This window comes from Phalacrocorax aristotelis, chromosome 4 (genome assembly GCF_949628215.1).
Source record: "Phalacrocorax aristotelis chromosome 4, bGulAri2.1, whole genome shotgun sequence".
Classification (NCBI taxonomy): Eukaryota; Metazoa; Chordata; class Aves; order Suliformes; family Phalacrocoracidae; genus Phalacrocorax; species Phalacrocorax aristotelis.
This window is the reverse complement of record NC_134279.1, coordinates 58,381,494-58,398,027: the sequence shown is the minus strand read 5'-3', so window position 1 is coordinate 58,398,027 and position 16,534 is coordinate 58,381,494. Positions and strand designations below refer to the sequence as shown.

Genomic DNA, 16,534 nt, shown 5'->3' with positions numbered 1-16,534 from the left:
GAATTGTTACAATCAATGCCTTGGTTAGAATAGACATTTGCTTTTTGACAAGTTTTATGTCACAGTAGCATCACAAATCCCAACACTTCTTGTCACAACAGGCTAATCTGTTTATTATCAGTATAAACATACAAATGTAAAAGAGAAGAAGAGGTGATGTTCCTTATGAAAGATATAAGTGAATAATTTCTACAAACCGCATTTCCCCTTGTATTGGCGTAACTGATTTCCTGTATGTACTCATAATATTATGCAAAGCACATCAAGGAAACAGATGAGCAACAGAAGGAGGATGACATTTGGAAAAGTTTAAGCTCCTTCCTTTATCATAATGATTTTCAACGACTGATGCCTTTGAGAAAGAAAAAAAATGTAATTGGAGATTGACCACATTCATTCTTTCATGAATATATTAAGATCTGCTAGCAAATTTACTGAGACTACAAAGAAGTTCCTTAGGAAGCGCTGGGAAGGCTGGATTTAACCTTTCAGCAATTTCTATAATTAAAAACAACAGCACGGGAAATTCAAACAAAAGGCTCCTACTCACCTTATTTAAAAAAAAAAAAAAAAATCTATCAAACTATGCATATTTCCTGCCCTTCTTATATAAAAGTAAAAGCTCATTTTATTTTCAAACTTTGGAAATTGTTCTCAAAGGGGAGGTTTTACGTTAGCAATAGTACCAATTTGGAATATCTGACACCAAGAGATTCCTGAACTGGGAAAAATGGATATCACTATACACACATTTTGGAGAGGTCAGCAACATAATTATCTTCTGTTTGTATAAGGGTTTAATTCTGGAGGGGGCTTAATTTATAAACCCTGCTCTGTAAAACACAGTTTACAGGTATTCTTCAACACAGAATGATGCCCAGAATTAAAATGGGTAACATGTATATGATCAGAAACATCGTACAGGTCAACAAGCATATAGCACCTCATTATCCCTCTGTCCCCAGGATGGCTAGTACTCATACCGCCTATCTAGTTTGCCCAGATAGGTAACACTGCCTTTGGGTGTTCTAGCCACAATATTAGTTATCTCCCATCCAAATACATCATGCTCTGTCCAAATACAACTTTTTTTAAACCATGCAATTAATGTTTCTATAAAAGCCATCTCAAAAAACGGTGCATGTACTTTTTGTTGCTGTTAACATCCTGTTCCTTCACCTACCTGCCTACTAGACGGGCTTCCACTGTTCCCACAAAAAGAAATGATGGAGCTCCAGCTTTGACTGACATCAATACGCTAACCACCAGAGAAGCTTGTTTAAAACCAACATGAAGATATTCTGGCTACAGCCATGCCTTTCTCAAAGAGCTGTCTCAGTGGTGACCATGACCACACCATGGTTTTTTATTCACCATGACCTTGACCATTTCTTCATGAAAAGCCTACACACTGTCTGGAAATGCCTGTTGATGTAGGAGGCCACCTGATTAAGACACAGTAAGTATTAAATCCCAGAGATTTTGTGTGCCCAGAGGGTGCATGCAGATACTGAGTTTTATCCTACAGGCATCCTTGGTGACTTCTTAAAAGTCAGGACAGGCTCCAAGAGTTGAGAGTGAAAAGTACTGCTGGAAACACCAATGATAGAAATACTACAGTAAGCAAACAGTCATCAGAAAAATACCTTTAGGAGTTGCTCTACAGATCTCTGCTGAAAAAATGCTCTTATATTAGATTATATCCTGTCAATATGGAAAAAAGTCTGCTTAAATATGGAGAAACAATGTACAGAAGAACCTTTACAAAGTACAGAGCCACCTCTACCTTGTCTGATAATGGGGCTGTGCTTTCCAGAGGGCTTGGACAACAAATATTCCATTTTTTATGGGGATTCAGAAACTAACTGTACAAGGTAGGTTTAGAAACCTCAAATTATGTTGTGAAACAGTTATAAAAGTATTACAAAACTGCGTTTTGTATAATTTGTATGAAATTCCTCTAAATTGAAAACTGTACATAATCATATAATCATGCAGATTTAAAGATCCCACCTAAAAATACTACACTTAATAGTCTCTGCTACATTCATACCCAGCAACACAAATATTTCTTAGAAATATTTCTCAACAATTCCAAGTAAAATGAAAAAATTCTCATAAACGTAAATGAAAATTTCTCATAAAAACTACTTGTGCTGGAGAAGATTTGGTCAGAACAGGAACACCCATAGACTCAAATAGGTTTTAAGAAGCCATAGATCACATGATAAAAAACATACTCAGATATCTTCTTGTGCTCATTTCCCCTCCTGACTACAAGCACATGCAAACCCTTAGTAATCCACAAGCTCTAGGAGGGCTCTGTAAGCCAGGGAGCCAGGTAACAAATCTGTTTTTAAGTTCAGTGACAGGCTGCGTATTGTTCTCTTGGGATGAAACATGGAAGATGATGAAAAACAAGCAGCAGTAAAAACAGGTTTTTCTCCATTCACTCAGGTGAACTAGTTCCTAACTCTGTAACACAATACAAATCTGATACCTTGCGGTCACTCAATTAGTCAAAAGACAAGAAACAATTCTGGCAAGTGTATGAAATGCTTACATAAGTTGCATGGCTGGGAATGGTAATGCCTTCTGCTGAAACAAGAATACTCCTATCAATTAGCTCTCCCTTGACAACTACGCCCGTAAGGGACATCGCAACTGTTGGTAAAAATGCAGTGTAGACATTTGATTCACCAGATAATTGAAGAAAAAGCAATTATCAGGGACTGGAAATAAACAGTCCTTGGTATTCAGATTTTCTTTTCCAATGTGGAGGGGGAGTTTGGATGAAAGTTTGTGGAATAGTAGTAAAAAGTTGAACCAGACCTTTCCTCTTCTCAATAAACCCTCAAAAAGACTTTTCAAATACATTCAACGTTTTTGAGACTGGAAACAATACAGAGTTGATGAGAAAAATCTGTATAGAAAGTAATTCTTAGAATACGTTAACTTTTACATACTTAAAGGCAATATTATTAATGGTGATTTTGGTTTTATTAATATTTCAGAGATCCTTGTGTTGTCAAAAATATGAATTTAATGGAAGATTAAGAGTTGACTGCCTGATCTGACACATGCTAAAGTCAGCAACAGCCTTTTTGTGTTTTTCAGTATACTCTGGAACAGGCCCTTAAAAAGAAGACAGAAATTAGGTGAGTGAAATGTCAGGGCTTGTTCAACAAAAGAAGAGAATTAAAAATGTTACCAAACTAAATATTTATATAAATTTTCTTCCATTTCAATGAAGAGGATTATATCTGATTTTTAACGTTCTCTGTGCAGATTAACATCCAAATACAATAAAAGACTTAGTATGAGCCAAAAAAATGAACTAATTAACCTCTTATTGTCCAAAATGAAGTAAACACAAATCATAAACAGTACGAATGCTAAAAGGGACCTAAAAAGGCTCCAAAATTTTCAGTTTTAATACAGTGCAAACTTGCGGGTAATACAAGCAAAAATACTAATTATAAATGCACATTATTTAAAATACAACTGTGAACTTTAATTCCGTCCAAGTACATTTAAAATCTTGAACAGCTTAAGTTAAAATAATTTAAATTAATAATCCCCATACCACAAGAACTATTGGTCAATATGAGTATTTGATTTCTATTAAGCCTCTTATAAGTTCTTGGAACTGGGAGGCACCAGTGGCTGAATTACAGCAAACCAGTGTCCACTTACTGACACATTTTGAATGTAAACCCAACACGGTGCTGAGAAAAAAAAGAAACCGAGTTACTTCTACTGGTAAAAGAGACAAGGGCTTTTCCTCACTCTTTCCCTGTCACACTCAAATTTTGCATCACAAAAATAAAAAGAGCACATTTAAAATGTCTGCCAGTTAAAATTTGAAATAGCTCTTCCTTTCATTTTTTTTCTCAAAAGACATAGCTTTTAGCCCCAGTTTTCGCTAACACAACCGTGTTTAGATCTTGTGCCTCTGACACTAGATAGAAAGCACAGTTTTAACATGCCATCTTGTAAATCAACAGCATCTACCCATCAGGCATACCTGAAACCTGCCTGTGTCCTGCTGCTACTCTTGCAACAGATGCCATGTTCTGATAGGAGGCTGCACAGTTTTTAGCAGTGAGAGCCACCACTTTTCACAATCCTCAGCTGTGAACAAAACGTGAACAGTTACAGTAACAGGACACCACTACTGGCCTTTGGAAACTGTTTTGTGAAGTGACTATATTAAGTAAAGTCTCTGTTTTTCCATGTGCAGACCTACTGTGGGCACACAAACATGACACTGTGAGGGGAAAACAGGGCGTAAACTTTTACTGCATGTTAGCTGCTCCACAAAATTACTGAAGTCCAAGTGAAATAGTAAGCCCAGTGAAACAACTTCATCAAGCTAAACAGAGAACTTGTTTTTCCAATACAGTGACCTCAGCCACTGGGATCATTTCAGTCTTCCCATGAAAGAAGTTAAGCTACTTTGCATTTACTGCTCATCACAGATAGCTACTGTGAAGAACAAAATTCAGATGTCTGCCTGCCTTCACAGTAGCTCATTCTTGTGTCAATTCCCTTCCTTCCTCTTCAGAGGAGTTGTCTGAAACTTTTCAGATGAGTTTTCAAAATTTGCTACCCCAGAGTTCAACAGTTTCACAAACCCTGAGAGTGGTCCTGCAATCTCTGCTCAGACAAATTTCTTTTTTTTATTAAAGTCAGTAGCATCTTGCCTGAAAAAAGATTAAGAGATCCTATACAGTATGGACACTTTTTTCTTTTTAAGAGTTAAGTGTATTATTTAAGAGTTTTAAAAAAAAAAGACAAAGCATACAAGTATCAGGGAGATACAAATGATCAGACAGCCCACCAGTTTGTCATTTTTCAGAAGAAATAATGGCATAATCTCTGTCCAAAACCACTTTCCAACTCCAGAAATGATATAATAAAGAGGTAACAAAACAAGAACAGGAGTAGTGGCAGGAACACAGTGCAATAATCAATGAAGTCTAGTGTTCATGAAAGATGAGATGAAAAATTATTATGTAGGGATAATTAAAATAATTGCCTTTTCGAGTAACTTTTGAGACAGCTCAAAGCAGAAAGTCCTCAGAAAAGACATGAATGAAAAATTAGCAAGTTCATGAGCCAGGTCAGGAAGAGACCTCCATACAAAAAATTGTGATGGAAGAAACCCCAGAGAAATGTGTGAAAGAAACAGATAAATTAGGTACAAAGATAAGAGAGCAGAAACAGATAATGGTGACAATGAAAAGGACAGATAAGTAGGAAAGCAAGGATAAATAACTAACTTGATATGGTCATTTATCACATGAATAAAAGTAAATTTAAAATGGAATAATAAAGTCTGTTAATAGAAAATTTTATGCGATTACAAGGGCAAAATATAATCCCTTGTGAAAATAACTTTTTTTGCCATTAAGACCAGTTGTAAGCTCTGCTTTTTCTCTCCAATGATGCCAGAAGATGACAAGACCATGGCATACTCCCGACTGCAATCTCATGCTTCTGGGTAATGAAATCACTGTTTAAGCTTTGTGGGCAGCCGCATCTGTTCTGTCCAAAGTATATAAACGATCTAGTAAACAACATGATAAATAAATTGCTGTGGTAGTATAGGCCAGTCCTGAATAGAAGCCAGGTTGCAAATTGAATCATAGCATTATCCGTAGAGTACAGATTTAAAGATACAAAAAATGACACCTACATGAATAATTCTGCTACAAGCTGGCCAAGAAAATTAAGAGAGAAATAAGGGGAAAAGAAGGGCATACTTGTGGAATTAAATTGTCTCTTAAACTACATTAGCTTCTCTTAGAGGAACAAACAAGGAAAAAGTGAACACTGCCTCCCACACCCCTACATTTTCTCAATATGCAGAATTAAAATAAAATACATGATAGTTCATACAAGGACAGACTAACAGTCTGTGATAAAAATATGGAGTTTGGTCCTGTGAGGTGACAAGTAATTTTCTCTCCCATGGCAAATGAGAGAGAAGGATGGTTGGTACCTTTCAAAATAATATTCCTAGATTACAGATCAACTCTTACAACCCAGAACCATCAGCCAGTTATGACAGGGGGAGAACGTTATTAACTTGCATACTGAAAGACATGAAATTTTGGACGAAGATGCAGCAGAGGGACCACTGTGCAAACAGGAGCTCTGATTCAGACAAGAACTCATTCTTCCCTTTATTTTCTCACTTCTCCTGGGATTGCTGTTTCACCTCAGCATCATATAGATCCTCCTTTTCCACACTTCCCTCATTTTCCTACAATTGCATGACATTTATTGGCACTTCATTTTGATTTTGCTGCCCTTGAGGACCTGGTATATCACTGGCATCCTACTTTTAGTGAATGCAAAGCAGAATGAATTAGCAGAACAGGGAGAGTCAGGGAAAAGAAAATGAAGCAGTGTGGTAATCAGGATCATTACAAGGAGCTCACAGCACCTCTGCTGAGAAATGCTAGACAACAAATGGATGAGATATGATATTACACAGTATTACTACAGAGGCATCTGAAAACATTCATGAACATACACGGATGTCCCAATAGGGCATTAGCAAACTTGTATCTAAAATACAAAAACAGAAACAGTTGAGTATCTTCTGCAAAATTATGCATATTAGCAAATGAAAAGGATACTCCCACGTAGACAGCCTTGAGGAAAAGGTTTAGAACTAGGCGTTCCAACAGATAAGTACAGTTTTCTCTAAGTGTTGATTACATCCACATGTGGCCTGAGAGAAAAAAGCACAATCTTCTCCTTTTTCCTCAAATGAGATGGCTACAACACAGCTCTGATCATCACTCATAGCTCAGCCATTCATAAGACAGGTTATAGCTATTAATTACTTCTGGAATATCAAGCTGACAGAATTTTCAGTGCATAATTTTCTACACTGCTTGCAATACTGTCATACTATGCATGCTTTGATGTGGTCATGATACATGACTGAGATTTTTTAACATTTTTGTTGTTGTTTGGGGTTTTTTATATATATATAAATACTGGTTAAGAAGCAGCAGATACCAGCATACTACAAAGCTCAGGAATGGGAAATGCAAAGAATGACAGGCACCTTCAACTTTTAGTTAAGTCCTGATACCTAACCCCTTATAGGAAAAAATGGTCTCCATGGGACAGAGACCCAAGTGGCCATTATTTTTAATTACTTTTTGGTTTTTTTTAAATCCACTTACCTGTCTAGAAAATAGTCTCAATTTAAACTGATTGATTTTGAACTAGTTGATTAAACTGATTGATTTTGAACTAGCTTGAAAAGCATCAGCAGTGCATGAATTCTGCAGTACAGTTTTGGGGCCTTAACCTGTGGGACACCAGCACCTTGAGCACCCAGTGAAGGCAGGGAAATGGAAGTCAGTGGAGCAAGAGCACTCAGAAGCAGGCTCGCACCCTGCCACTCCAGCCTTGTATTTCGTTCTTTTGGCCCAGTGCTTTGGAAGGTGCATCAAATGCTTTCCCCTGAATCTCAGAAGGATGATAGCTTCTTTGTCCTAATGAGCAACCTACGGTTCAGCTGTTGGGAAACGTCCTTTTTGAACAGGTTGAATGCCAAGAAATTGGGAATTGAAGGCACAGGTCTGAAAAAAAAAAAAGGCAAGTGAGAGCAAAATGTAATTTCCTGCTCTTGGGGTGGTTGGCTAAGAAGGGCTATAGACTAGAAGCAGTAACAACTGCTATTAAAAAAAATTAGAAGGGAAAGGCCATGGAACATGCGTAAAAAGGCTCCAGGGCAACCTCCATACTTAGGAGGTCACTTTAAATTATTACAAATGTATTTGTTATAGTTCTGCTGTGCTTTGAGTAGAAGGCCACGTCAGTAGGGTAACTCACTTTTGCTGGTTGCCTGAGGGACCATTTAAGTCAGGCTTAGCTGTGCTGACATCTTGAGAGCTCTTCAACCATTTGCAGCACACAACGCAGATCTATTTTAGTCATCTGTGTTTATCCTGTGCTGTTTGCACAAGGTCTCCCTCAGCCAAGATTCATGGCTATGCTGGATACTGTTTCAGCCTATGCCAGTTTATAACAGTAAGACTCTAAAAGGACGTGGCCAAGAGAATTATGTGGAAACTTGGTTGAGAAAAGTGTGTTTGAACCAAATGAGTTGAAATAGTTTAAGAATTTGCAACTTCTGCTATAAAAATCTAGTGACACCTCAAAATACAAGAGATTAAAATACAGAATGATTGGCTTTGTATCCCCCAGAGTTTTTGAGACATTCAAGCCTTCTGGTATAGCAACATAACTAGACATGGGCCATTACTTTGCAGTTAGCTACAGAAGAACAAAACACAAGGTTGTAATTCCCACAGAGGTCTGTAAGGCCATCAAATCTCTACAGTAGAACTGCTGGCAGTTCATCAAAATGGGTCCTTTTGCATTACAGAGTTAGAAATGCTTTGGGTGAAAGAACATATTGCTCATTTTCATAGAAACTAGTATCAGAGAATTCTTCTGTAAAGCAAATAATACTGTATTAGAAGGAAAAAAAAAGGACTTCGACATCGTACAAAGTTATGTGTGTTGCTGGCTTGCTTTGACATTTCTGGGCACTCTAAGTAGTCACACACAGGTCTCAGGCTTCATGGAAGACGCTGTCTGTATAATTATCCACCACTACCACATACACTGTGTTTTCAGTCTAGTTTTCAGACTTGAACTGAGCCTTGCTCTAAGATACTCTAAGGACCAGCCATGCTTACTCAAAGAGCATCAAAGTCTGGAGAAGTAACAGTGCAATCAGATTTTTATTTTACCAGAGATGCAAAAAACAAGGGAAATAAAAAGGTTTAAATACAAAATCATTCCTATATGGAGATTTGCTATCTTCTGCCACAGCTAAGACAGAACCACTTCCTCTGGATACCATAGCATGTCCTTCGCTGTGACTCTTTCAAACAACTGGCCCTTGTCTGACAGAGTCCCCCCTATTAAAGTACTTGATATTGTTTGTTGTTCTTCGCTCTTGAACTTTGGCTCTTCTTCTCAAAACAAGTTTTGCAGATGGAGGAGACTGAACAGGAGATAAGATCATACAAGCTAACAGACCTGTCATTGTCTTTTGACAACTCTTTTGTATCTGCAGAGGATGGAAAGTCTTGTGATGTTTTTCTTCTATGCTTCCTCCCTCTTATGGCCCAACTATCTTCTGTACCCATAGAGTAAACAGTGAGCCCAAAATACAAGCGTCAAATTGTTACACAGCACCACCAAATCATAACAGATGTGGCCATGGGTATTACATACTAGAAATGATATTTATGAAGTCACAGCCAAAGAATTCAGATTTCTATTGTTTCCTACAAATATTTTGAAAGAATAGTATTTGCATATTATTTACAGTGGCCATACTACAGAAGCTTACCATGTGCGAAATTATCATATTTTGACACCAAGGAGACCCCTGAAAAATCCACTTCAGGAAAATTACAGAATATTCAGCATAAGAGAATTCAATGCCACTGAAGAGTGTGTGTGTGTGTGTATATATATATATATAAAAAAGAACAGTGGGTGTCAACAGTATCTCACAGTTAACTTAATAACCAGCAAAAAATCTTTTTAAAGTATTATGCGCATTAGAGATGTACAATCCACTGTCTATAAAATCTTCATGGTATTATGAATTAAGAAGAAAAAACTCAACAAAACAAACCCCTGCTTAATCAAGCAAAATGAAAGACAGTAAAATAATCAAACCACATAGCTTAGTAAGAGTTAGGCTTTCTAAAAACAAACAAGTTTCTTGTTTGCAATTTTCTGTGATGTTTCTAATAGCAGAGAGGAAGAAGAGTTGAAATGACAATAGCTTTTTTTCATTGTATAAGCATTAATTGCAATCACAAGATGAAGTGAGGTCTGCATTTCAAGTAGAGATTTAAACTATATGCTATATATAAAAAATATAATGTACTCATCCACAAATTGTACTTTAAACACCAAATACATATCCTAAGAATTTCGAAGTAAACACACCGATTAAATTAGAAATTAAATTTAACACTTTGGGAATTAAAACAAAAACTTCAGGTTGTACTCAAACTTTTTTACCTCCTTCTGCCCTTGGCATAGCAGCGTCACTCAAATTTCCCATACAGTTAACTCTTAACAGAAATCTGTCTGTTTGAGTACATGTTTCTAACTCTCCATGTAACAGTCATGACTGAATACATCATGCCTTCTTCTTAGCAGAAACCTTAATTCTTATCAGTGTTTTTTTATATAGGTATAAACAAATTAGTCTGTAAAAATTAGTTAACTTTAACGCAAATGCAAATTATTAAAGTCTACATCAGTGACAGGTTTTTTGCACAATGTCATTACTGGACTGAAGAATCCTAAAAGTATATTTCCACACCTGGACATCTCTTATAATTACATAGTTATTCTGTTAAATTTTATCTTAACTCTGAATTTCCGGATTTACAATGCTCAGTCAGGAGATAATTACAACCACCCTGTTACACAACTTGCTCCAAAATCTCGACAAGTACTCCCAGCTATAACACCACTCAAATGTGCTCTGGAGTGTTTTATACCTATCTAGGTTAAAAAGAATCACCAATTCAGTAGGTATAGGGAACCATTCTGGGTATATAGCATGTTTGGATATTTTTTTCCTCCTACAGGCTGAACAACTACGGATTGCCTATCTTTCTTGTATCACAGTGGTTTTGGAGTAACAGTTTTGAGGATCCAGCTTTTAGACATAGTAGGCATCCCATCTCCCTTGAGATTTGTGTGGTTCAGCAACTTTGAGAACCGATGTCCAAGGGTTCCTTTTAAAACAAATAGTAAAATTCCTGTTTGCTTATGTTGTGTAAGATTGAGTGACAAAACAGCAGCTTAGAAAGCAAACTCTTACTGAAGTCTAAAAGCTACAGATGCAATAATAAAAGTCTAGCAAGCCTCCTGCTAAAATCATGTAACAGGTTACTTGAGGATAGACTCGCTGCTGACTGAGACTTTTGACACTTTGCCTTTCTAGATTCTGCTGAATCTAGTGATTTGCTCTTATAAATATTTAGGAGCATCTGTTTTGCCTTTTAGCACAGATGAAATCTGGTGTTTCCCCTTACTCCTCACAGTTTCAAGTACTAATTAGTATGACCTTTTTGGAAGCTGGACACTGAGCAACTACATGGGAACACCATCAGACTGGTCTTGGTGACTGCCCAAGAGGGCGCACCTATGATGTGCTCTGTTTACATTCACAACGCAGAACTAAGGTAGCTCCAGATGATCCGTCTGCACCCACCTTACACTGCATGGAGCAGTCCAGGAACAAAATCTCACAGACCTTTGTGACACTTCCGATTTTGGACACAACTTAGAACTAGAATCCTCTAGCCACAACGTAAAGAGAACTGGCTGGCTGGCACCATTGCCTGTCAGTATCTTCTAGCAAAAAAGGAAAAGATAAAAAATGCTGAATGGGGGTTGAAAGCCTGAACCATACTGGTTCAGATTTGCATCTGACAAGTGTCAGAGGAAGAAGCAGCCAACACACATCCTCCTTTCTCCAACCCAACTTCCTGAAGCTTGTTCCTGGGGGTTCCTTTGTCGCCACCGTAGCATGTGTCTGGAATCAACACAACTGTGGGATATGGCACAAACATGTTGAACACAAGAAGAAAATCCTTCTTGGGAAGGAACACGTGTATGAGCATCCACATGGGAATAGCAGGGAGAGCTCAGAATATTTTGAAGTCATGCCTCTACCTGGAAAGCATGAGCTAGGATGGCTGGGCCCTGATGTAAAGGCTCCACAGAAGAGACAACTGTTCTCCACAGAAGCCTCAACTTTCTATGCTCTTGTGCCAACAGCATTGACCTTTAAACAGTGTGTAAGTAGACTTGAAGGATGCGATTACACCCCTGTACTCAGCACTTTAAACCCATATCTGGAATACTGCATCCAGTCTCAGGCTCCCCTACACAAGACATGTTTACAGACTGAAGTGAATTCAGCAGAGCGTCACCGGGGTGAAGCACTTGCCCTGTAAGGAGAGGCTGAAGGAGCTGGTTTGTTCAGCCCAGAGGAGGAGGTTACTGAGAGGACAGAGACAGGCTCTTCACAGCGCTGTACGGCAGAGGGTACAATACATTCAACTGAAACTGTGGATGGAGAAAATTCTCTACCACAAGGACTGTCAAATATTGGAACTCGTTGCCCCAGGAGGCTGCAGAATTGCTTCCTTAAAGGTTTTCAAGACTTGGCTTGAATAAAAGCCCTGAATGACCTAGTCTGAATACACTGTCAACCCTGCTTCGAGCACAAGGTCAGCCTAGATGGCCTCCTGAAGTCCCTTCCACCCTGAATAATTCTGATAACACCAGCAAACGGGCACACAACCCTTGCACTTCTTGCACCTCCATTCCCCAAACAAGCCTGTTGCCTGTTCAGCAATAAGGTCAGTCAACCTCCAATGACTTGTGAGACTCAAGAGAGCACTGGCTGTACCACACTTGGAAACTACCAAAGGGAAATGACATCAGGCCCATAAAGCACATGGAATTGGCTGAGCAGACATGGTCTGTTTATCTGGTGTAATTTTGGACTTCAGTGCAGCTGGCCACTACATGGATCTGGGCTGTTTGGCAACTCCAGCTTTAATGCTTAGCCCAAGGATCTGGTGGCCTGTGAGATGTCAAGTGCTGGTCATTTCCTCTTGTCCTTGTGGGGGATCATTTTGCCTTCTGCTGCAGCCACTGATGTTGCCCTCCCACTGAGAGAGCTGGTCTGCGGTCTTTGGGCTCCCAGTATGGACTGTGTGTTTTTGAGGAGGCATTTGGTGTGCACAGGCCCAGGGGCATGATGTGAGAACATGATGGCACAGGTTCTACACTGCTACGTTATGGACATGCATGGTGAACTCTGCTCACTCCGAGCAGTATGATTCTGGGAAACAGGGTCAGCCGAGCTCCCTGAGAGCACACACAGATAGAACATCTGCCAGGCTTTAGGTTCTTCCCCGGCACACCAGACAAGATAGTGTAACAATGCACTCCAAGATCAAGAAAGTATGGAAACTCAGATTTTATGCTCAGGGTTGTCATGGTTCAGCCACAGTTGGCAACTAAACACCACGCAGCCGCTCGCTCACTCCCCCCACCCCTCTGAGATGGGGGAGAGAATTGGAAGAGCAAAAGCAAAAAAAAAACCTTGTGGGTTGAGGTAAGAACAGTTTAATAATTAAAATTAAAAAATGATAGTAATAATAATGATAACAACAATAACGATAATATAATAAAAAAGGAAAGGGAAAAAATGAAAACCACAAGCGATACAACCACTCACCTCCTGCCGACTGACGCTGCCGGTCCCCGAGCCGCGATTGCTGCCTCCCTCCCCTGGCCAGCTCCTCCCAGTTCACATACTGGGCATGACATTACATGATATGGAATATCCCTTTGGCCAGTTTGAATCTGCTCTCTTAGCTGTTCCCCCTCCCCTCCTGTCTTTTTGTGCACCTGGCCGAGCATGGGAAGCTAGAAAAGTCCTTGACTAGTGTAAGCACTGCTCAGCAACAACTAAAACATCAGTGTGTTATCAACATTGCTTTCATACTATGTCCAAAGCACAGCACTAGGCCAGCTGCAGTGAAGAAAATTAACCCTATCCCAGCTAAAACCATGACAAGGGTGAAGCAGTGCTATATGAGTACAACCCACCCATTTGCAACAAGCAGCTATATATACTTCTTGCAAAGTCCTGTTTAAAACAACTTTGCTCTTTTGTGGATGTACGCACATGGAAGTGGTTTTAAGGGCAAGCACACAAATTTATTCCTGATTCCCAGACATACATTCTTTGGGGACTCACACAATAGCCCTAATCACAGGCTAGTGTATGCCATATTTTCCTGATAATCTTCCTCAAATACTGAAAAGAAACCTCTTGAAGAAGGGCCAGATCCTAGAGAGGATGCTCTTCACACCTAGTGCCTTGAGCAGTTGATGTAGTCAGTAACTTAAAAGGACATTAATTTAGGCCCTAAGGAAGAAAATGGGATAAAAACAAATTTATGAAAATCAACAAGGGGAAGCACATAAAATTAAGCTGATGTAAAATGTCATCTTAAAAAAGAGTTTAACCAAATTAGGGCTATAATCAAGTTCACCTAATTGCTCACAGTTCACAATTGTTAGTGTTACTTTGAAAAGGATATACTTTTACCTAGAAAAAATAATTAGCACTTTGTTGTAGGTTTTTCTTCAATGGACATTGAATTAAGTTCCATATGGAAGCAAAGAATCACTGCTATTTTACAGGTCACAGTTACAGCAGTGTAAAATAACTTGCTTGAAGTTGCTCAACCATATCAATGACCTAGCAAGATACAACTCAGGACTCAAAATCACTGGATTCTCAACTTCAGAATTTTTTAAAGGTTAGTTTTAAAAATTTGGACATTGTTATCTTGCCATATGAGTACATGGAACTTCTTATGTGTGGTATCACCTTGAACTCAAGGAGTCTGCAGCATAGTTTCTTTGTTTTTATGCAGACTAAAAAAGGGTTATAGAGAAATATTTCAATAGAAACAATGTCAATGCTGTAAAAGGCAGCCCTGGGAAATAAACAGAAAGCTATCATTTGTATTAACTAATCAAAAGCTCATCAGAAAGTCAGATACACAGATTCTAACTGTACACACAACTGAATAAGCAGAATCAAAAGCATCAGTAACTGCAAGTCTGCAAGAGCTGAAGTAATGTCTGAATAACCACCCTTCCAAATATCCTCATGTTATCCTTACCAGATTAATCAGTCTTCTCATTGCATGTTCATGCGAGCAAATGCATTCACAAGGATCAAATCCACCTTCTGCCATGGTTCTCTGGATAAACTTGAACTTGCCTGTGAACACCTAAGAAGAATAAGAATAAAAGGACAATGAACTCTTTTTCAACTGACCTCATTTTCCAGAGACTCACACATCAAGTTTCAGCTCATTTAATGCCAGGGTGAAAAAGCAAAACAAAGCAGGGTAATCCTATTATTCCTTTGGCAGCATGAATGAAGAAGTCTGGTATGTGCAGTTACATTTTGATGTTGCTGAAAGCAGTGTCTCACCCAGGCTTCCTTAGAGAGCCAAATAATTTTTTTGCAAGAATTTGTGTCTCTCCCCTGAGGTTTTTTCCACATACTGCTATAAAACACATCCTAACAAACAAGAAGCAGAAAGACTAAATTCTGGTCTCTCATCTGCACAGTGGGACTCTTAAGTGTATGAATACAATTTGAGGAGTCAGGGGAACTTGTACTCCTAAACCCCTAACGAACTGCTGGCATTCTCCCTCTGGATCAATGTACAGGAAAACATTTTCAAACCTGGTAACTTCTTTGCTAAAGGAGGAAATAAGCATCCTTATTGCATAACATAAGCAAGCAGCAGGGGTGCAAAAGTGGGTGTACTTGGAAACACTTTAGAAATGGAGCTACACACACCAATTTTCGATCAAAGTAGTAGATCATTCACTAAGCAATACAGAAAGTTCAAAAAAGCTGTGATGGACATGGTGGGGAATCAATTCTAGGTTATTCACCTGCTAAAACCACTTACACCAGACATGTCAAGCATATACAAGCTTTTTACCAATAGCTTTCTCAGTTACTTGATTGATGGCCAAAATGGGTAGCAGATTGTAAGGCATTTCTACCCTTGTGATCAAATCAGGGATTGAGTCCTCTCGAATGAGGACTCTTACAATGGATTAGATCATTTCTGTGTAATGATACTTTCAAAATATTTCTGTTAACTTGGCATCACTAAAGCTAGACTCAGATTGTGTTTGTGTTGCACACACTGGGGCCCTAATGTGAGATAACTGGCAAATTTAATAAATGCAGCAACATAGAGAAGATACGTCCTCTCAATTTCCTAGTACAAGTAGTTTGTGAAGGTGCCAGCCATTTGATAAGGGTGTGCTGAATCATCAGATGTCCTCTGCAGCCATCACCTATAAAAATTTACAGCCTTGATCACACATAAGCATTTTAATATTTTAACCTCACTAGGAGAGAGAGAAATAGCTCATACGGCTATAAGATACCTTCATTCAACAGAATGTATCACCATGATAGTTCTTCCCTCTTGGGGGAAGAAAGAGATGGAAAAAAGAAAATGTATTTCAGAAGTCCTTCCTCTGTCAATGCCTACCACTCTTCTATATTATCCTCTGTGAGGTTGGAGAGAGCCAGATAGTAAAAGAAGGTAAGAGATAACTGTATCTTCATTACGGAGTCTGAACATCACTGCCCTTATCTGCTAGGGTCTCCACTTTTTAAAAAGAACACTGAAAACGAGCAAAAAAAAAATTCAAGGGATGGAGGAAAGGCTTTTTGCCTAGACACTAACAAAGTAATCTGGCAATGTACTGAGAAGACAACTGAGAGGTGACTTGATTACGTAGCATGCAAGTACCTTTGCACAGGAGAATAACCTTCAGTGAAGAGGTGATCAAGAACCAGTGACTGGAAGCTGTAATCAACCAA

At 38.7% G+C, this 16,534-nt stretch overlaps 1 protein-coding gene across 5 annotated transcripts in view; it reads right to left on the bottom strand.

The window, feature by feature from the left end:
- SMIM14 (small integral membrane protein 14) overlaps positions 1–16,534 on the bottom strand; it is a 59,547-nt gene that overhangs the window by 12,122 nt on the left and 30,891 nt on the right. For all 5 annotated transcript variants that reach the window (XM_075091647.1, XM_075091642.1, XM_075091644.1 and 2 more), the window contains exon 2: positions 14,796–14,906. In XM_075091647.1, the coding sequence (XP_074947748.1) occupies positions 14,796–14,870 (75 nt within the window). In that variant the 5' untranslated portion in view covers positions 14,871–14,906. The remainder of the gene's footprint in view (positions 1–14,795; positions 14,907–16,534) is intronic.